At 39.7% G+C, this 20,130-nt stretch overlaps 2 protein-coding genes across 4 annotated transcripts; both read right to left on the bottom strand.

Annotated features, from left to right (window-relative positions):
• Positions 1–1,512: 1,512 nt before the first annotated feature.
• On the bottom strand, positions 1,513–11,046 carry api5 (apoptosis inhibitor 5). Of its 2 annotated transcripts, none has more exons than XM_071491888.1 (14): positions 10,728–11,046; positions 9,099–9,260; positions 8,797–8,890; positions 8,107–8,172; positions 7,406–7,557; positions 6,725–6,931; positions 6,267–6,371; positions 4,952–5,041; positions 4,018–4,199; positions 3,770–3,863; positions 3,571–3,627; positions 3,108–3,187; positions 2,854–2,996; positions 1,513–2,180 (listed from the first exon to the last, which is right to left on the bottom strand). In XM_071491888.1, the coding sequence occupies exons 1-14, from the start codon at positions 10,797–10,799 to the stop codon at positions 2,104–2,106; spliced, it is 1,581 nt and encodes a 526-aa protein (XP_071347989.1). In that variant the 5' UTR covers positions 10,800–11,046; the 3' UTR covers positions 1,513–2,103. The 2 variants fall into 2 exon arrangements, with proteins under 2 accessions (XP_071347989.1, XP_071347997.1); XM_071491896.1 differs by having other exon boundaries at positions 2,890–2,996; positions 10,728–11,010.
• Positions 11,047–11,980: 934 nt separating this feature from the next.
• samm50 (SAMM50 sorting and assembly machinery component) lies at positions 11,981–19,765 on the bottom strand. 2 transcript variants are annotated; one of them, XM_071491914.1, is made up of 15 exons: positions 19,608–19,765; positions 17,706–17,816; positions 17,503–17,604; positions 17,313–17,400; positions 17,018–17,124; positions 16,665–16,795; positions 15,979–16,066; positions 15,705–15,833; positions 15,363–15,434; positions 15,199–15,285; positions 14,814–14,884; positions 13,226–13,293; positions 12,987–13,133; positions 12,585–12,726; positions 11,981–12,163 (listed from the first exon to the last, which is right to left on the bottom strand). In XM_071491914.1, the coding sequence occupies exons 1-15, from the start codon at positions 19,626–19,628 to the stop codon at positions 12,118–12,120; spliced, it is 1,410 nt and encodes a 469-aa protein (XP_071348015.1). In that variant the 5' UTR covers positions 19,629–19,765; the 3' UTR covers positions 11,981–12,117. The 2 variants fall into 2 exon arrangements, with proteins under 2 accessions (XP_071348015.1, XP_071348006.1); XM_071491905.1 differs by having other exon boundaries at positions 12,987–13,143; positions 13,227–13,293.
• Between the last annotated feature and the right edge of the window lie 365 nt (positions 19,766–20,130).

Genomic DNA, 20,130 nt, shown 5'->3' with positions numbered 1-20,130 from the left:
GGGATAAAAATAGACCCGGTTGCTCTGCGAGGACAACCCTAGTCTGGATCGCCCTCTAGAGGGGAGACTCCGCCAGGGCAGCAGACGACATATGCAACAAAGGTTTGTATTGTTCCAGTGTCGTAAAGCCCCCACCGATACATACAAAAATCTAGGTTTCCAATCAATGATCTATAATGAATCGGTTTTGTTTTTGTAAAACACCACATTTTATATACGTAGATTTATTCTTTCATTTGTTGAAGAACGTTTTTCTGTGGTTTCTCTTCTTCACCATCCCCAACAAATGAGCCTCTTATATACAGCTGATGTGCAGAAGTAAACGGTTCCTGTGTGAATACCGTGGGCCCTGAAAAGGTCTGAAAAAGCCACTTCATTAACATGTAACTTTTACAATAATGATTTGAAGGTATGGGCGTCGTTGTTCTCCAGTCAGTCTCTCTGTAAAACACCGCCACAGTCGATTCAGAAAATAGAGAGTATAAGCCCCCCCCTCCAAAGCATCCACCTACACACCCCTGCACACACGTGTCTTCACATGCAGACCTGTAGCTCCCGCTGACAAATCACGGTGCATTTGTCTCCATCTTTATAAGAACCAGTTTTAGACCCTTCGGAGCACATGTGGACATGTGACTGCTCTCTGCATACAGTCAAGGATGAAGACTTGACTTTTAAGGCTGGTATTGGATATAGACTAGGTTTAGACTGATACAAACTCATGTTACTTTACAAGTTAACAGAATATGGAATAGGTTTTGGGTTTAAAGAGGCAGGTGTAAGACGTGGTTGAGTTTAGTTCAGTCTTGGATTCAGGGGTAAGACTTCTGTTAGGATTCTTTTGTTAAAATATAAATGTGGCATCTTTTACATCCAATAGCTGTGTGTGCTATGTGCACAGACCCAAAAATCTGAACTATTATAAAATAACAAAAAACACCCAAGAGACAAAACTGTATGTAAGAAATCTAATGTTTATCTTTTAAAACTTGAACTGGGGAAACTTATTAACTATTTATAGCCCCTTCAATTACTGAGAGCATGATTCTACTCTTTTCTACTTCAAAGCAGACACACCCACCCCCCAGAACATCATGACACACACACCCTTCCTGGACTGAGGGAAGGGAGGAGGAGGTATAGGGTTGATAGTCGTGTAGACAGCAGAGAAGGCACGTTTGTGTATGTGTTTGCTATATGTACATACAGGATTGTGGGCTAAAATTATCCCGTTGTCACTGCTTTGGTGCAGATGTAGAGCACACATGAAAACCGGGGGGAAAAGCAGGGTAAACAGGATAAACGGGATGAATGAGCGGGTAAGTGACTGACTGGATTGTAAGAGGAAAGAATGGGAGAAGAAGAGAAAGGTTTTAAACCTGTAAGTCAGGTTTGCACTGAGAAAAAGGAAGTGTGATGCAGTTGAGTGGTGCAGAGTTGCATCTTTGTCTTGATAACTGACAAGGCTTGCACTTGATCTACTAAAAGATTCTGCATAAATGAGGACAAAGGTTCATAGTTCCATACAAGTTTATGATAAAAATCCAATGAAACAACATCATTGATTCATACAAAGTAACACAATCAGCCGATTCAACTTAAGCTCTAATAAAAAAAGAAAACAAGATTAAATAAAAAGGTAGAAAGAAATGCATTCATCAACATGTTGCAAAACACGAGGATCTTTATCTTTTCCTACGACAATCTGACAAAAATATTAATCAGTTACAACTTGGCAGTCTTTTGTTCCACAAAAATACACAGAATAATATTTTAAAAAATTAAGGGAAAAAAAACATTTAGGTCTTACTTGAACTACAGCCTTGGCCAAGAGCAATACAGGGAGTAAATGTTGAAATGGCAGGTAGAAAAGTCTGAGCCCGTTGTCTGATATTCTGAAGACAGGAAACAACCCCCCCCACCCCACTTCAAGAGAGAAAAAAAAAATCCTGTATGTGCAAGTTGAAAAGTGAAAGAGAGACGTGGACACCAGTTAAAAAACAGAGGAGTAGGTGACAAATAGTCCGTCTTGGTGCAGAAAAGATCCTGATGTGATGCAGCTCAATGAGCAATATGTATTGTGTGTGTGTCTGTGCATGTCTCTCAGTAGATTCGGCCTCGGCTCCTGTTGCCTCTGGCTCCGAAGCCTCGTCCCCGGCCGCCCCTGAAGCCGCCACGTTCTGGAGGCAGCAAAATAAACATCAGTATGGACATTATAACCGTGGCCCAACCAATAGTCAATGTTTGAAGCTAATACTGATATCTGGCAGCTGGATAATATTTTATTTATTTATTTATAATAATATAATTTTTTTAAACAAACATTTTTACAAAGATTTATTTATATTTTTTCATATTTTCCCACATATTTATTGTAGATATTTCATGTTATTGTTAAATTTTCTATTTATATTTAAGTGACTTGTTTTATCTTCATTTATATTTTCTCCTTCTTACTATGTTTACTGTTTTGCACCACAACACAAAAAAAAAAAAAAAAATCATCATATGTTGGAAAACCTACATGGCAATAAAACCAGATTGTGATTCTGATTTATAATAATCTGATTTATAAATATCTGTAATCAATACTGAGCAGGAGAGTTAAGAGTTGGAAAATAAACATATCAGTGCTCTCTAGTGGACAAACAGTGTAACAGTGCAGTGTTTCCCTGATATACATTTGATGTGAGTAGAAAAATAATAACTGTAGCTACATTAACTAAATCAAAGATGAGTCAAATAACCAGTGTGCAGTAATAAAGATGAACATGCTGCACAACAGTGTTTACAAAAAATTTAAATAAATGTAAAAAAAAAAAAAAAAAAAAAGTGCCACCGAGTGCTCCTCACCATAGTTAAAATTGCCAATGGAGGCGCTGTACTTGCCGCTGGGGGGGTTGTAGATTTGCCGTGCATCCCTCCGGGGCAGTGGAGAGATCTGTTTTTTTGTGCTGCCACCAGACCCCATCTCCTCACCTGAAGGACGCTTCGGCCTGAAAACACACAAAACAGAAGTAAATGAAGACCTTACACGGCAACAAGGACACCCAGCTGCTGCACGAATGACTCAATTAGAAGTGTGTATCGCCTGGGAGCAGACTTACGCTACTGCCTCTGCCTTCTGGACAGGTTTCCAGGACAGAGTGACTGTGCTCTTGTATGATGGGGGGTTGTGGAAGAGATCCTGCAAAGACAATAAAGTTTAAGCACAGAATAAAATAAACTATCAGTTATATTACAGTCCACTTTTTGCTCTCCTCAGACACCAAGTGATGAGAAAAATAGAAACCACTTCAGTTGTCTAATAAAACAGCCTTTATATATTATAAAATACAATTGTCAGTTTGAGTTGACAGCGTCAGAAAGGTGCTAGTTTCACTTGGTACACTGGATTGCACTACAATCGTGTGGTGTTCATGATATTTCTGTTTTTACATACACACAAATGAAGTTAACAAAATATCAGAAATACTTAATTATCATGAAGCATTTTAAGTATGTCACCATTTACTGCAGGGCTTTTGCACTGTGTCACACTGTGCAGGCACTAAGTGTATAACACCTTACCTTGATGAGGACATTGATGTTGTTTGTGATCTTCAGGGCCACCACTTTGATCTTGTTCTGATTACACACAAAAGATAAGTCAGACTTGGATATTTTACAGCAGGATTCCAGCACATAAAACATTTTTGTTGACTGCAATAAATAATCAGTTTTCCTTATTAAGCCGAGCTGCCACATGTGAGCTGAGAGTGGTTATTACCTCTTCTGTCTTCAGGGCATCTCCTGTCTTGCCTTGCAGTGCGACTCGCAGCTGTCTGATGTAAACCTGCAGGCCTCTGGCAAAGTACTGTAACCTATAGAAACAAGGACAGTCAGTTTAAAGTAAAAAGTGGTTGTTTTTAGAAAGTCAACCAATGCATGCTAAACAATCAAACGCAGCGCTTTCTTATGAGATAAGAAATCATTTTGTTTATTGTGCTCTATGAGACTTTGTTTGTCACCCCTCACCTGATCTTGAAGTCTTTGAGGCGCTCAGCATCCACTTTGTCGAGGAGGAAGTCTGGCAGCTTCTTGCCGAGCTGGTGGAAGCCGAAGAGGAGGCACTCCACGTAGCTGAACTGCAGTTTGGGCTCCTCACTCGCCGAGTTCTCTCCATTCTCCACCTCCTCTGGTGGCAGTGGCATAAACTCCTGCACAAACAAAATCATGATGTGAACCTTTTTGTTTTTACTTTAGTGACAAACAGCTCAGACATTTAAGAAGAAAGAGATATATTGTTTTTTAATCTACTGGTATTTATTTCAACAATTACAGCTACTTCTGCAATGCACATTTGTTAATAATTAAAAAAAATAAAACAAGGCATTCACAGAGAGCATGCCATGGTTCAGAAGATTCAGGAATGTGGGTCACCACAAGCGAATGAATAAAGCAGAAACACAAATGGAAAACTCACCCTGCTCTTTATTGTTATTCGTAATAATTACCATTAGGTTTCCCTAATGGTAATTTGTTTTAGGTTTCCCTTGTTGAGTAGTATGACCTCTTTGCTTTTTACAGATTGTACATATTTGATAAATTCTCCAAACTAAAATGCAGGTTTTTAAAAAAGGGATGCTGTTGGTTCAGTTACTCAGAACAAGTGGAACGATCTGACCAAGGAAAGTGACTAAGTCTCGCTCCTGAATATCCCACTATTAAGGTACCCTCAGACTTAAAATAACCCTCATCTAGCCAGAGGCCAACAGCAGAAACTTGACTGAACCAGTCAGAATCTCAGGTGCACGTGTGAAACAATGTGAATACAAAACAACGTGATGCTTAAAAGAGCAGTAAAACCTCAGAATGAATTGAGGTGGGGGCTTCCTATGTGATCATCGTGCATTTAAATTTTCACTTGTATTCCTCAACGTCCAACTACAACAGGACAATCTGTTCTCACCAGCAGCTTGGTAAACAGCATGTTGAGGTTGGCCTCCAGCTTATCCATGTCTCCGCAGAACGGACTCATCTCAGCCAGCAGCTTCAGCACCTACACACAAACACACACAAACACACAGTGTAATGTGCATTGCTAATGAGAAACAGTGTTGCGTGGTGCAGACTAATGACCCATTAACAACATGCAGTTGGCTGACACCTCTGACAGGTGGCTGCCACGCTGACTTTGTTTACTACTACAACCGCTCACCAAATGTCAGACATTAGGAGTATCGACCTCACACCAGTGGCCATATTTGTCAGGACTCTCAGGAATGGAGGTGCTGTTTCAGGCTTAATAAATCCACGTCGAGTAACCAATGGTCTTTTGTTTGGTTACATTGGTTTGTAAGCTGCACCACTGATTAAGCCCTCTTTGTTATTTTCCTGGGCTACCATAAGTTTTCACATTGAACTACGCAGAAATGGACCAACACTTCAGAGCTGCAACCTGACAAGAGGTAAAACATTCACAAGTAAAATAAATTGGCAACACTAATTTAAGTCTGCATTTAGAAGAAGCACATAACCAATGAATAAGTGGTTTATAACAAACTATAATGCAGTTGGATATAACCAGATGTAAGTATTTATAAAATGTATTCATAAACAATGATGATGTGGGCACCTTCAAGTTAAGACTGGTGTATAAGCAGAAAATGAATGACAATATATGTTATATATTGTTATAATATGAATTAAGAAATAGCTCAAATCTATATTAGTGTGTAATAAACCATTTAGTAAATGTTTTTATATGGCTTATAAATGGAGGACTTAAAGTAAAGTGTTGCCAATAAATCTCTTTCTGTAGCTAAATCAAAGAAAACAGATAAAACCTTAAGAGCCAAAAGCATATGATTGTAAGAGATATCATCAATATACATTTTAACTCACTTCAGGACTGAAGGCATTCACAAGTCTACTTTCTGATTAGACTTCAATTATACATTTTGCATCTATGCATTATTTTGTCATCCTGAGTGTCCATGTGACTTTACTATGTTTTACTCTATTGTGTACACATTACATATATGACATGTCCTCCTGTCGTTGAAAAGGGATCCTTTGTAAAAAGGGTATTTGGGGAGTTATTCCTAAAAAATAAAATTTACTTGACTACCCTTCATCATTACGTGGTCCAGTCACAGTCCAGAAATACTCTACTGAACTATAGTGAACCAGTTGAACCAAATGATGATGTCTAATTAGGAGGCATCAATGAATATAAAAAAACCCTGCTCATTTACCAATCAGACAGTGCAATTAAAACTCACCTCCAGCTGAATGTCCAGCTCAGCCACAGGACTTGTCAGGGTGCTGAGGTTGGGCAGCACGTGTTCACAGAAGTATGTTACAAAACGTGTGGAATGGACATTTTTCTGCAAGACAGGAGAAAACTATGATTAATTGATTCTTCAAGTACAGTAAACCATGACTTTTAATTTTAATACACATTTGTCATGTGTTTGAATATATGGTGTATTTAAGAGCTATTCACTGCCTTAGAAATACAAATGAAGCTTCCCAGTATCCTGTCAGGCTGAAATTTAGTTCAGCACTTAGCAGGCAGTCGCCAGTTCGACTCCCGACCGCCCCGACTCTTTCCTGCATGTCATTCCCCTCTCTCTACCCCTTTTCCTGTCAGTCTCCACTGTTCTATAATAAAGGCACAAAAGCCCCATGCTTGATAAGTTAAATTGGTTGATGTAAGGTACATATTGGTTCTACTCACAGAGAACAGGGGCAGGGCCTGGCGTGTGCACTGCAGCAGGCGGTCAACAGTGTCGGGGTCAGCCGGGTTTAGAGCTTGCTCCAGGAAAGCCTGCTCCACCACCAGCTCCACCAGCTGCTGCCGGCCGTGCACTGTCTGCAGCGCCCTCAGGCCCGACACCACACGCATCAACAGCACGAACTCTTCTCCTGTCACATCCTCCAGCACCTGAGCAGGCGGCAAATTGGAGACAAGAAACTCTTTATCAACATGTGTCTTTGCCCGTTTTTGCACAGACTAACATCCACCGAATACCATGTCACTGTTTGAGCTCTCTCTAATCTAATAGTGTCAATATAAATACTAGACACATTTGTTTTAGTAGCAAGTAAAGCATTTTTTGAACAATAACCCAATCCATTGCCTTTAAATCAGATCTATTACAGAGTGTTTATGTACCCACGAAATTTACAAGCCAATTTCACTAATTGTTAAAACAGAAAAAGTTTCAAACTACACCTACATGCCTACACATAGAATTCAGCAAAATCACACATTCAAAACAATCAGCTTTGGCCTGTGACAATCTGATTCCAGTCCATCATATGTTGTAATGTAGTTGGATGTAAACTGTCTGTGCTGCATTCAGACTGACTCATCAATGATCAAAGACCATTAATCAACTCTACACTATATGCTAACCTTCTTTGTCTCTGCAAAGACGTACTCGTCCACCTCCTTTGTCATGACGTCCTCTGGCAGTGTCTTCAGTTTGGATGACAGAAACTTGATAGCCCTTTCCCGCACGATGTCCTCTCCCTGCAGGATCTGAGAGAAGAGGCCGCCGAGAGTACCTGGAAGACAAACGACAGGAGTAGACGGGATTGTGTCAGTGCAAGTGAATGATTACAAATTCAACTGGTTCCAACCCCAATCTGAACTAAGGATGTAATGATCAAACGTGCGGCAAACATCCTGACTGAAACTGTACAACCGAAACATCAGTTTCAGTGGCATGAGAGAGACTTACAGGACTACTTAAATTCTGGACACAGTCCAAATATTATGATTGGTTAGTTCCAACATTAAATAAACTTAGAGGTAAGTTCACAAGGTGATTCACACAGGTATCTGTACAAAGGAATGTCCTGTGGACACTTACTAAAAATAAATAAACTAAAAACATGCCTAACTACATTGTTTATTTCACATGACCAATGACTAAGCCCTTAACAAAAACAATATGGGTTAAAACAAGTCTTCAACAAGAGGAAAGTAACCTCATTCTGGAATTAGCACCCAACAGAGGAAGCCTTCTTCAGTGTCCTTTTCTACCACAGCTCAGAACCAGGCTGAATACACGAGTACAATTTAGCTCAAGAATAGGGGAAAGAAGCACTTACCCTTTGCATCTATCTTGAAGATAGAAATTAGCGCTGCGTTCACTTGGTTGAATTCTGCAGTATCATCTGAAAGCACAAAAATCACATGTGTTTCAGTATACCAGGGCTGGATTAAAGAAAGATTCTGATTAATCACGATTTCCGCTTGAATGATTAGATATCGATTCTAAAAATCCAAAGATTGAGCTTTAAATTTACGCCTTTTCCTGGTAAACATGTACATCTGTGCTAAGTGTCGTGTACAGATGGTCAGGCCGTGGTTACTCGTTCTGAACGGTCCAGTTACAGCTGCATGATGTGTAAAGTTATAACAACTTGCATCAAAATGTTATTTTAAGTTAAGAAACAATATAGATGATAGTTGGCTATATGAGCCACACGACAGTCCCATTGACTATGAAGGATGATACTATGCTGAATATCTTTGTGTTCTGGACTGTTTTGTATTTTAAGTAAATAAAATATGTTGTGGCGAATTTATGTACACCGATTTGCATACTGTCTTGAATTGTACTCCTTTGCTCATATAGTCATTCGTTTCTGATCTGACTCAGTATTTTTCACAATTTTGTTAGATTTTGTTGGCAAAACGATTAACTGATTAATGGAGAAAATAATCAGCAGATTATTTGACAATGAAAATAATCATTAGTTGCAGACCCAAAGTGTTTATCTTGAGGCATCAAATACCTGTCTGAAGGAGCTGGGTGAGAATATCTGCAACTCTGAGGATGTTCTCTCCAGTTGCAAACCGTGGGAGCTCCTTGATGGCCTGCCGCCGAATCTGGACATAGATAAGTGCACAAGTGTTATTATAGAAATAAATGACTATTGCAAATCCACTGAGCCAAGGGAAGAAACCCTGCATCAACCTAGGAGCACATAGAAACTTGAATTTTAACTAAAGGACTACTTGCGAAACAAAAAAAATCTCTGCTCCCACCACAAATTCTTATAGTTACCCTTGCACACCTGTATGCTTTCTTACTTACCGACACATCTTCATCTTCACAAAGATCAAGCTGAGCATTAATGGCTGAATCGGCCAGTTCCGGAAAGTTGCTGAAGAACTTAGGAATGAACTGTGCTGCCAGGCGCTTCTCCTTGGGACCACCTTTTACGCCATCCAGGATTACTTGGTAGGCATCTTTGTGCTGCAGAGTAAAAAAAAAAAAGTACATCCATAAACATGTGAGAGATATGTAACTGTTGTGAACCTCACATTATAATATGGCACAAGTTTTGGTGTGAAGCTCATTGTCCTTTAGCACTCCCATCAGTGGTGCATACAGCTGACCCTCTCAACACTGGGTGTTGTCTTAGGACAACAACCTGGGTGTTACCAGTTCACCTGGTTATGTTTGTATGGTCACTGCAGTGGGGTGGGAGTGCTCTAAAACTTGCCTGTTTGGGGGCAGAATGGTCATAGGCACTACAAAGTTTTTCAAGACAAAGCTGAGTTTAGAAATCGTGGGGAGAAGTACTCAGCCAGTGAAAACAGTTGTATGACATCCTGTGTGGTTCTGGAGGGAGCTTTCTGAGGAAATAATCCTGGTGGTGTCACAGTTATCCCTGCTTTAACTGTGAGAATAGACACTGATGTTGCACTGTAGTCAATATAGGATTGAGCGTTTTCTGGAGCTTTCTGTCTCTTGTGAATCCCCAACATAATGGAAATGCTATATCACGCAGTTGAATTACTCACTGAAACCTTTTCATTCATTTACAACAAGATATCTCAAAGGACAGTAGAAAATGTGCATTTAAGTTTCTGATATGCATGAAGACTTTGTCATTTTAAGCATAAGTTACTTGTTTTATTAACAACCACACAAAATGCACAGATGTTATCTGATTTGTCAAATTACATGACGCATCTAGTACAACTATACAAGTTTCGTGAATAATTTACCACCTTGATGTTGAACTAAAGTGCATTACACAGAGGTGCTTCTGTTATTTAGCCTTCCCTCATGGATATAAACGGCGTGGACAAAACAACAGAAACACCTATCCACGCAATACAACAAATGTACATGTTTACCAGGAAAACAACAAACTACATCCTCCAGAATGCTCGCACCGGTGAATCAACACCTCTCCGAAACCATTTCTAAAAAAACGAAACATTATAACCTTCAGGAGGGAAAGATTTGTCACAGGATTGTTGTATTAGACTGCATTAGTCTAATACAACACTAATAAAAATGCAGGACTGGCGACTAACACAATTGATTAAAACCCGCCAAATACTACCCTATAAACTTTAACTACGGCTTTTCTAACTTCAAACTGATGACAATTTCAAGCTCCCATCAACCTGCAGGGAATAATAATCTTGAATCAAAAGTTCTCAATTAAGTAAATAACGCCCTGGATGACTTAAATATAATGAACATCGATGGTCAAGATACTACTGCCTATCTTAAGAGTAGCCACAGCGAGGCTGTTAACATTAGCCCGGTCACTAGGTTAGCTATAGTTAGCCTAGCACGCACACAACAATGTTATGTAAGTCAACAAAGTTGTCAACAATGGGAGAAAAACAAGGTCTTGCGGCTAAGCAACACAACTATTGGATCAACAGCGTTTAAAAAAGATACATTTTAAGGTTTATCTACCTGGCTGAGGTTGTCCTTAGCGTCAGCAAGGACCCCGTAATTACGGTAGAGATCCTCGATAGTGACCGCCATCAGCGTGTGTCCGGATGCCTGCCGCTCACAGATAAAAACGCCGATAAAACCGCAGAAGAAAAACCCTCTCGGGTCACCTTTTCTCCGCTTTAGACGGCCGAAACGCAGCCGACAATGTATTGCGGGGGAAGATGTTCTACGTAAAGGGGACAGGGAGATGAAATTTCGAGAAGCCCGTGAATGAACAGCCCCCACCGTCGCTGCTCCAGCAATGCTCCCAAGGCTAATATGCTACGGAACAACGAGTACAGCGCATGCGCGATATTAGCGAATTGCATGCCGAGTCTGACCGCACGTGACACTGGTCTGCGCTGGGGTGGTGCGCAGTAAATCCACTCGTCCTCTCCTCAAGGGACATGTAAACATACAGCAATGGCTGCACTAAAGCTCCTCTGATGTATGATGTATGTTCAGAGTTTGACGCTATCAGGCTGTTTTCACATTGATCTGTTGAGACTGTAAAGTTTCCTATCACTCAAAGTGTCAGCTTGAGGTGTGTGCCTGCCAGCGTTCATTTTGACATTCTGACATCACAACTACAGTTGCACATATTCTTTTAGAGAGACAGCTTTATTTCTCTATATATTACATTACATTTGCAATTTGCACGACCTCTATGACTAGTAACATTCACTTTATGACAGTTTTTACTCTGTCTTTTACCTTCTTATACTGTGCTTGTGTTTTGTTTTGGTTTTTATATTTGGTGGGTGGTGCCATGTAAGCTACTGAATGCCTAAATTTCTCTCGTCATTAATAAAGTATCTATCCATCTTTGAACGAGGGATGGGGAGCAGATAGTTCTTTATGACTCTGGATCTGGACCAATCAGATGCCTCCTTGATGGCATTGCATGATGGCTAAATCTCACATCTAAAATGTCTGCACAGGGCTGTATGTCTGTATACCTGCATGACAAATTTTCAGATATTGACTTTGTATTGAATAAGACCATTCTCTCAATTTAGCAGATACAGAGTTCACTAATGTCTTTTGGAATGGTCTCATTGATAACTTTTGTCCATCTCGTGACAGTCAGGTTCAGTCTGTTGACAAATTTCTTCACCTTCGCTTTACATATTCTGTTCTATATAGCCATGTGACGAGAGACAAATCTGACAAGGATGACTGTATTTGACCTCTGACAGCACATGATAACCAAAAATACCTCAAAAAGGAAAGTCAGTGCAAACATTTTTATTGAACCAATTAGTTGCAACAACAGTTCTGTACAAGCAACTTTACCTTCCAGTAAAATGTTTCTGGCATACAATTAAAGGTGAAGTACAAGGAAGAGCTGGATCTGACAGACATGGTTTCACAGGAATCGGATTCCTGCTCCGAACTGAACACCATCACATATCCTGCAAGAAGAGGGGGAATCAGTCGTATCAGACATAGGACATACACTGGGGTCCAAAAGTTTCTGGAAATAATGCTCTCACCATGTGTATTGAATGTTACTGTGTATTGTGTTTTATTCAAATGATTTTCTTCCTAGCTTCAAAACAAAGTTTTGACATTGCTAAGTATTTACTGTATTTGGCTTGATAAGCTCTTGAAATTAATTTACACATCTATACAGATGTGTGCGTTACACTGAATGAGCTGGAGAGACCAATCTTTAAATGCAATTTCAGCATGACTGTTAGGTCTATACTGGTCTGGTCTGATGAAAATTAATTTTTATTGGACATCCAGTATACCTAGTGCTCCTTAAATGTCTTTAAAATAATTCTCCTTGGTGACATACAAAATGAGTTTGGCTAAAAATAGCTAACCCACCTGTCTCCACTCTGAACTCCCATGGGAATGCAGTAATTCAGCTCCAGCCTGGCAATGTTCCCCAAACGCAGCACAATGCCGAGTCCATATGACCAGCGGATGCATTCTGCCAGTTTCTTTAAATGTGCGTGTGGCCCCTCACCTGAGTAAAAACAAACATATAACTTAAGCCAGACTGAAGATATCTGAAAAACTTGTATCTGTAATTTGAGCTCTAATTTGAACAAACAAAGCAAGTCCAAGTTCCAAACCAGAACTAGATAAAGGTAAGATAAAAACTGAAATTCATAAAGTCCTACGTCATAAAATTCAGTCGTTAATGTGAAGTCCTGTTCCATAAAAATCGTTAACCTTTAACCGTCATTACATGCTGCATGTACTCATTTTGTTCAATCTACTCACCATAGTTGAGGTTACAAAGGTTTCCGGCATTAAGGAAGAAGTGTGTTCTGAAGAGGTCACCAAACCCCCCCCTGCCTGGTCTGAAGGGCAGAGGGGTGTAGAGATGGAGGCCTCCAGCCCAGTAGGCCTCTCCTCCCAGGTAGTCCCCTGCCATACCAGTAATACCAGCACACAAGCTTTCAATTAACCACCAAACATCAGTCTGGATAACAAGCAGCTCAGCCAAGAGAGTATCTCACCTTCACTCTGTGGGCCCATACTGTACATACTGAATCCTCTGATACTGGTGGGGCCGCCTAGATAGAACCTAGGAGGACACACAAAACACAAGGTGTGTAATACAGTTATGAGATTTTTATAAATACAAAAAGAACCCCATAGTTAATTAAGTTCTTTAATTTAGTGTAGTTGACAGTCGGTCTCATTCAGAGGTTTTCAAACTGTGGGGCATGCCCCCTCAGGGGGGCCATGGAAGAGTTGAAGAGGGGCCATGGAGGGTGGCACACGAGGCTAAAATACTGCGTGAGGTGAAAGGAACAGACGTATGTCTGTGTTCTGAAAACAACTCCAAGTCAGTCACCTTAGTTTGTCCTGCTGATATAAACACAGTCAGCAGTGTCAACAGCAGCGGCTGTGACACACAGCTCATAAAGATAAATAAGGTCCTCATATGCAAACATCACACTCCTTCTCTGACTCAGTCAAATCTTAACACACAACATCATACACATATTTTTAGAGGACACTCTCTGGGGATATCATTACATCTCTGTTGTCCATCGTTGTCCATGTAGGGAGCACAGTTATAGTTACGGTTTCCTTCAGTACCACAGTATCAGAGTAATCCAGCTTTCAGTACATCCATGTGTCATTCAGGATATTTGTAATGATGCTAATTTGCTAAATGAGCTTAACAAATGTGTCTCATGTTGTCTTGATTTTGTCTGGGGGTAGGCCACGGTGTAAGACTTTGTAAACTAGAGGCCAGATGTATAAATGATGTGTACACACAATAATCATGTGTACACTACGTCCCGCACATGAATTGTTGAATTGGTATTTATGAACACAGAATGTGCGGTGAGTCTTTGCATACCTTACGCATTCTTTTCACCATGAATACACGTTTATTAGAGCAAGCCAAGTTAGAGTGAAGTGAAAATGCAAAATAGAGAGGAGACACAGAATTTAACAATAAACAAAACAGCCAACCTCAGAAAGCTTGCATTTATTATTATCATCCGAAGTTTTGCTGTTTGCCGATTCATAAATGGAAATAATTGTGTTTGTGTGCTTAATGTTTCCTTTAGCATTGTTTAATATTATACCCTCATCATTTACCGTGAGGCATTCTCTAAACTGTTATTTTAATATTTACTAATCACAATTTCAGACACCAGTCTGGTGCCCAATTAAGACGTCTCTAGTCCTGACAAATGAAGCTCAGAGTAAAACAGGACTGTACAGTTGGAGACATTGTACTAAGGTTTACTGATGCGCTCCCATTTGTAAACCAACCAAGCTGTGTTTTTTGTTGGACTTTTCTGTGCCATGCCTGTGGCAAAGACAGTGGTCTTTTTCATCTATTTATGGCTAATTGTGGGAGTGGAAATGAGGCTTGTCTACATGCACCCAATTTCTCAATTGAGTGAGATTTATAAAACTGAATCATGTGCAGGGATGCCTTTATAATTCTGATGAAAAAAATGCATATGTATATTTCTGCTTTCATGGGTAAACAGAGTTTTAGTCATGAATCGACACAGAGTTTTATGCATCTGGCCCCTGGGCTAGTTGATACAGCGCTGGTGCACTGTAATTCTGTACCTGTCTGCTATGCTTGTTGGCTTGTCACCAATGGGCAGGAGCAAACCACCCCACAATGACGCAGAAAGGACCTGAAGGAAAAGGTCAAAGGGTTTAGTAAAGTTGACTCAGGCACATAATCACAGAACGAACAAGTACATCAATTTTTTTTTTTTAACATAATAATTGTATGCCTGATCGAAGAATGACACCAGGGTTTTTGGAAGTTGGTCTGTTGGTCATTTAATTTTTCCATTCTCACAAAAGCCTGGGTATAATTCTTCTACAAAACTCCTACATCTACTAATTTTTACTTGTACTCTGGCCCAGTAAATCTGCTCCAAGTTAAACTGTGTTAGATGAGGTCATTTCATGAAAGGCAGAAATATAAAATGTAAAATCTCACCGAGTCCCAGAAGAGTGATCTGTTGAGCTGGATCTCAAAGTCCTCCTTCAGGAAACTAGCGTCTCCCCCAGTGTAACCAGCAAGTTCCTACACAACCACAGCATCAGTGATATTGTTTCCACATTGCCTTTGAAAAAGCTCTGACTGAGTGGTGAACAACAAACCTGATGGATCTTCAACAAGCCACCTCTCCTGGGAAGGATGGAGGAATTTCTGGTGTCAATGACCATAGAGTGCTGAAAAGCAAAATGTCACTGTTCACACAAGTAATAACTAAATACTGCTACAGTGTACACCACAGAGTCTTACTGGATATTCATTTTATTTGCCGCCATTCAACACAATTCAAATCCACCATTCACAGTCCCTCACACACTAGGACTGAAGCGCTGAATAACAGTTTTCTGTTTCAGTTTCTGTGCTTTCTGACAAGAGGACTTCATGAAACTTCACAACTATTTCAAACCCCAAAATAAAAAATGCAATATAAAATATGAGACAATTACCGAAAGTGAGGACTTGAGGGAATGGCCACTCTCCTCCCGGACAGCGAACGAGGCAGTGCGAGCCAGACAGCCCAGCTCCCTCCAAACTCCCTCCCACTTTAGGGTTTGGCTGGTCTTCCACACGGGGAACTATGTGTGGTAAATTAGGAATAAGACACCTAAATATTACTTGTGCACATCTCATGCAGTGAATAAGTATACAAAATACACTGTTGCAAACAACATTTTTAATTGCGCAAAATGTGAAAAAAATAGGCAGATAAAAAGTATTTACGCTCAGTTCTGCAGAGACGCCTCGATCAGTCTCCCTCAGTGAACTCCATGGAAATTGACCTGTGACTTTGTACAAGTTGATACTGACACTGAAAATGAAAAGAGAAAAGAACAAATGTCAATACCATGCTAGCACTTCTTTGTGATTACAACCTACAGTATATCCATCTGTAGTTACTGCACAGACCAGTGGTTCCCAACCTGTGGGCCCCAGCCCTGTTGTGGGCCACAAAGGTATTGACAGTACAAAATGTAAACAGTGATGAAACGTAATTATGAATCATTCTAAGATTAAAAAGATCTTTAAAAACACTTAAGATGTTCAAAACCTTTTTTTTTTTTTTTTGAGCTTCCTACATGTTTCTCCGTTGCCTCCGTATTTTCGTGGGATTGGATGTGGGTGCTAACATTTTTGAGATTTTCAAGTGGGCCATGAGTTAAAAAAGGTTGGGAAGCGCTGGCAGAGATTGCTCAGGCATTTATTGTACCTCCTAATTGATGGACCCAACTCTAAAGCTTAAGTAGCAGTCTGATGTTTGATGTCCAACCTCAACCACTGTGCTAATGAAGGAAATGATATGTGGCAAAAGAATAAACCACAGATGTAACAGAAACACATCCAGACCATATATTGAGGTGATTAGATTCTATGAACTAATTTATTTCATGAACTTGTTTGTATCTTACTTGCGTTCAAAGTGTCCTGGTTGTGGTTTGAAGAAGGACAGACCATAAGACGTCTCTTTGGTGCCATAGGAGAACTGGAAGGTCAGTTTCTCTGCACGACCAAATACATTAGGTAACTTCAGGCCCAGTACCTGTAATTAATGTAAGATTTGGGATTTGTGTCAGGGTATAATACCTTCATCACAATAACAGACACTTTTAAAATTACTTCAGTGTTTCAAACTTTCAAAATTGAAATTATCTTTATAGAAAGAAATTGTAAATCCAGTGTACTGATGACAGTGTGACATCACACAAAACAGTATGTGGCCTTTCAGAAAGTGGTTTATGATATGAATCATCGTAGAGCTCACCATGCTTCCTTCATTGTTTCCAACCATGGTGTTGTAGCTGCCCGTCATCCGTCTCAGCTCAGTGACCTCAAAGGTCACGTCGAGGCCGTTAGGAAGAGCATCCTCACCTAAAGACAAGAAAAAGGAGAAATATTTTACCTTTAGTTTAAAACAATGAGACAGATATCTCATGTGGTGATGTTTGTAATGGGGAATTACTACTAACCCAATTTCATGGTTTACCAGAACATTAATCATAATTTGTAAATTCACTACTATCTGTCCAACCATGAGACCGGGCCATGACTGACATTACCTCGTGAGGTGTCAATAACAACTTCAACTTTTCTGAAGATGCCGAGACGCAGTAGCTTCTGTCGGGCTTCATGGGACCTTCGCATCACCTGTGCCACAAATTGAACCATGTGTTGATGCCAGGAAGAGCTACCCACAAGCAATACCTGAACAACCATTAAAATTGTACTGTTGTGTTCACATGCACCTACATCAATCAAGTTTCTTGCCCGGAAAACTTCTGAGATTTCATAACTCAACAGGTCCTCCTTGGTTCTTCCGAGCCCATCTATGTGCACCCGTTGAACCACAACCTGAAAAACAAGACTGCATCAGGAACGGGAGACAGGTCTGGAGATGTGAGAGTCCTGGTGAGAGAGTTGTGTCATTACTGCCAGAACAAAACAAATCTTACATCCTTGTTTTCAAGAACTTCTTGCTTTGGATCCTGCTCAATCTCTGGAGCCTCAATGTCGTCTGCTTGGACTCCGAGCTCTGGCCCGTGCATGGGCAGAGGGTCCAGGCTCTGCAACACAAAATATAAGAGAAATTATTATAATCACAGTCACAGTGTTCTACCAGTGAAATCTGAGACTGCTCCTGGGTATGTAGTATTCTTCACAACAATTAAATACCATTCAGTAGATTACTGCTGCAACTGTCGATTATTTTTACTAGAGCTCAATCAGCTGATTATTTTCTTAATCACTTAGTTTATCATTTGGCCTATATAACAATGTGAAACAGTTTTCCACTGTCCAAGGTGACCAAGGTAACTGACAAATTGATTCATCTCTACACAACACCATAATGTAGGGGCAAACAAATGACAGAAAATATGACTGAACAAATAAAATGTATTTAAATAAAATTGTACACTGTTTGGTTGGTGTTCATCTCATTGTCATTTAAGTATTAGGAATATGGGAAACATTGCATGGGGAAAATAAGGGACTAGATATATGATTAAATGTGTGCTAAAACAAACAAAAATAAATATATAATGAGTGAAGTGAATTAAGTTTTAATTTATTTCATCAACCCACTGGTAGTAAAGGAAATAAACATTTTGCTTTTTTAACCAAGAGACTGGAGATTCAATGAAAAGTACAAAGATTTATGTCTTTGTAAAATAAATAAATAATGTTTATTGATATATTCTAGTAGGACTGCACTGTTATTTACATTACAGCTTTAATTTTTGATAAATCAATGAATCATTAGTCATGAGTCCAAAGTGACATCTTCATATGTATAGTTTTGTCCAACAAACAGTCCACTATGAAGTTTAGCATGTTATAAAACTAAGAAAAGCAACAAATCCTGTGATGTGAGAGCCTGCTATCAGAGAATGTTTGCTATTTCACACTATACTACTTGAAAAATAACTTTTAAATAATCAATACATTATAAAAACTTGTTTTATTTATTTATCGTTTTATTTTTGTGTCGATCCACAAAACGACGAAAAGTTTCAGGGCTCCATATAGGACCTCAGTATTTCTAAAAGTCTGGCCACAGCCCTGTACAAGATGAGTAAAATGCAGTGGCGGAAGCTGACTCAGTACATTTACTCACTGCACCTGAGTACAATTTTGAAATGCTTGTACTTTAGTATTTCCAGTTTCTGCTACTTTATAATTAAACTCCCCTAAAATTCAGATGAGAATTTGTCATTTTTTCTTTAGTACATTTACTTGACCACTTCAGTTACTTGTCTGACTCAGACTAGTACAAAATATGCCAGATATTTAACAAAAATCAACTAATAAATTATGGCAATATATGAAGTAGTTTAAATTACCACGACCTTTACCAGGTGCAACATTAGCAATAAGTAAATATTCATGTGTCTATAACTAATCCAGTAATATAATATTAGTCATTCTGAAAGGATCCATACTGCATCATGCCTGCTCTTGCTTTTAGTACTGTTAGAATATTTTGATGCTAAAACTTTTGAAGAGAGGACTTTTTTCTGTGGAGTATATCTGCACTGTGGCACTGAAGTAAGAGTGCTATCAGCACAACACATGCAGGAAGGCTGCAGTGAGAGGAGGCGCCACTAGCATCTCACACGACTGTCCAAATGTCAACTACACTCTTACTGACGGCGCATTTACGTTTCACTGTGGAGTTCAAAACTAGTTGCCACGTTTAGCAGGGAGTTAACTGAGTTTGTTGTCACAAAGCTGGATGTCTGAGCCTTGCTGTTGAATGTACAGTGTGGGCCTGTTCTCAGAGCACAGTACCCAGATAACTGAGCACACAGAGAGGTCAAAGTCATGGCTGACACGGTCACTGGACGTCTCCTTACCCGGGCGTGGACGGTGCCCATGCTGAGCTCCGCAGGGCGCTGTCCTGGTGAATTTGGGCGAAACTTTGCGTGGAGAGGGACAAACTAATTTAACCTACAAGTAACCGGAGAAAAGCGAAGGAGCTCCGTAAAAGGAGACGGCCATGTCACTTCCTGGCCACGCCTTCTGCTGGTACGCGTTCAACACGTCAACGCTGCAAAATGAGAAGCAATGGGAAAAAATTAAATACATATTACCTTAAAGCCTATGAACACTATTTCTACGTATGTTACTGCTTGCGTTATTATTATGTTGGATAAATTATATCATATTTTTAGTGGTGGAATATGATGAAATACATTTACTCAAATACTGTACCAATTCGTGGTACTTGAGTATTTCCATTTTACTAATCGACACCTAACACAAAACAGTTGAAGAGGTTATGAAAAAGATGTTTTGTAAAAGCTTAAACTACCAAACAGTATTTTCAGTTAGCACTGAAATCATAATATAAGGGTTTTATGAACAACTAGTTTTTTA

Source organism: Trachinotus anak, unplaced genomic scaffold (genome assembly GCF_046630095.1).
Source record: "Trachinotus anak isolate AG129_WGS33_773 ecotype Australia unplaced genomic scaffold, CSIRO_AGI_Tana_v1 ptg000002l, whole genome shotgun sequence".
Lineage (NCBI taxonomy): Eukaryota > Metazoa > Chordata > Actinopteri > Carangiformes > Carangidae > Trachinotus > Trachinotus anak.
Note: the sequence above shows the minus strand (reverse complement) of the source record. Positions and strands in the feature narration are given on the sequence as shown.

What these genes read in the sequence shown, in the direction of transcription:
- samm50 (XM_071491905.1), bottom strand. Translation starts at nt 19,628, where the DNA reads ATGGGCACCGTCCACGCCCGG. An exon ending in TGTTATTGACACCTCACGAG is followed by an intron (nt 17,125 to 17,312) that starts GTAATGTCAGTC and finishes TCTTGTCTTTAG; the next exon opens with GTGAGGATGCTCTTCCTAAC. An exon ending in CCAGGACACTTTGAACGCAA is followed by an intron (nt 16,067 to 16,664) that starts GTAAGATACAAA and finishes TTTCATTTTCAG; the next exon opens with TGTCAGTATCAACTTGTACA.
- api5 (XM_071491888.1), bottom strand. Translation starts at nt 10,799, where the DNA reads ATGGCGGTCACTATCGAGGATCTCTACCGTAATTACGGGGTCCTTGCT. An exon ending in GTGAAGATGAAGATGTGTCG is followed by an intron (nt 8,891 to 9,098) that starts GTAAGTAAGAAA and finishes ATCTATGTCCAG; the next exon opens with ATTCGGCGGCAGGCCATCAA. An exon ending in ATGCCCTGAAGACAGAAGAG is followed by an intron (nt 3,628 to 3,769) that starts GTAATAACCACT and finishes GTGTGTAATCAG; the next exon opens with AACAAGATCAAAGTGGTGGC.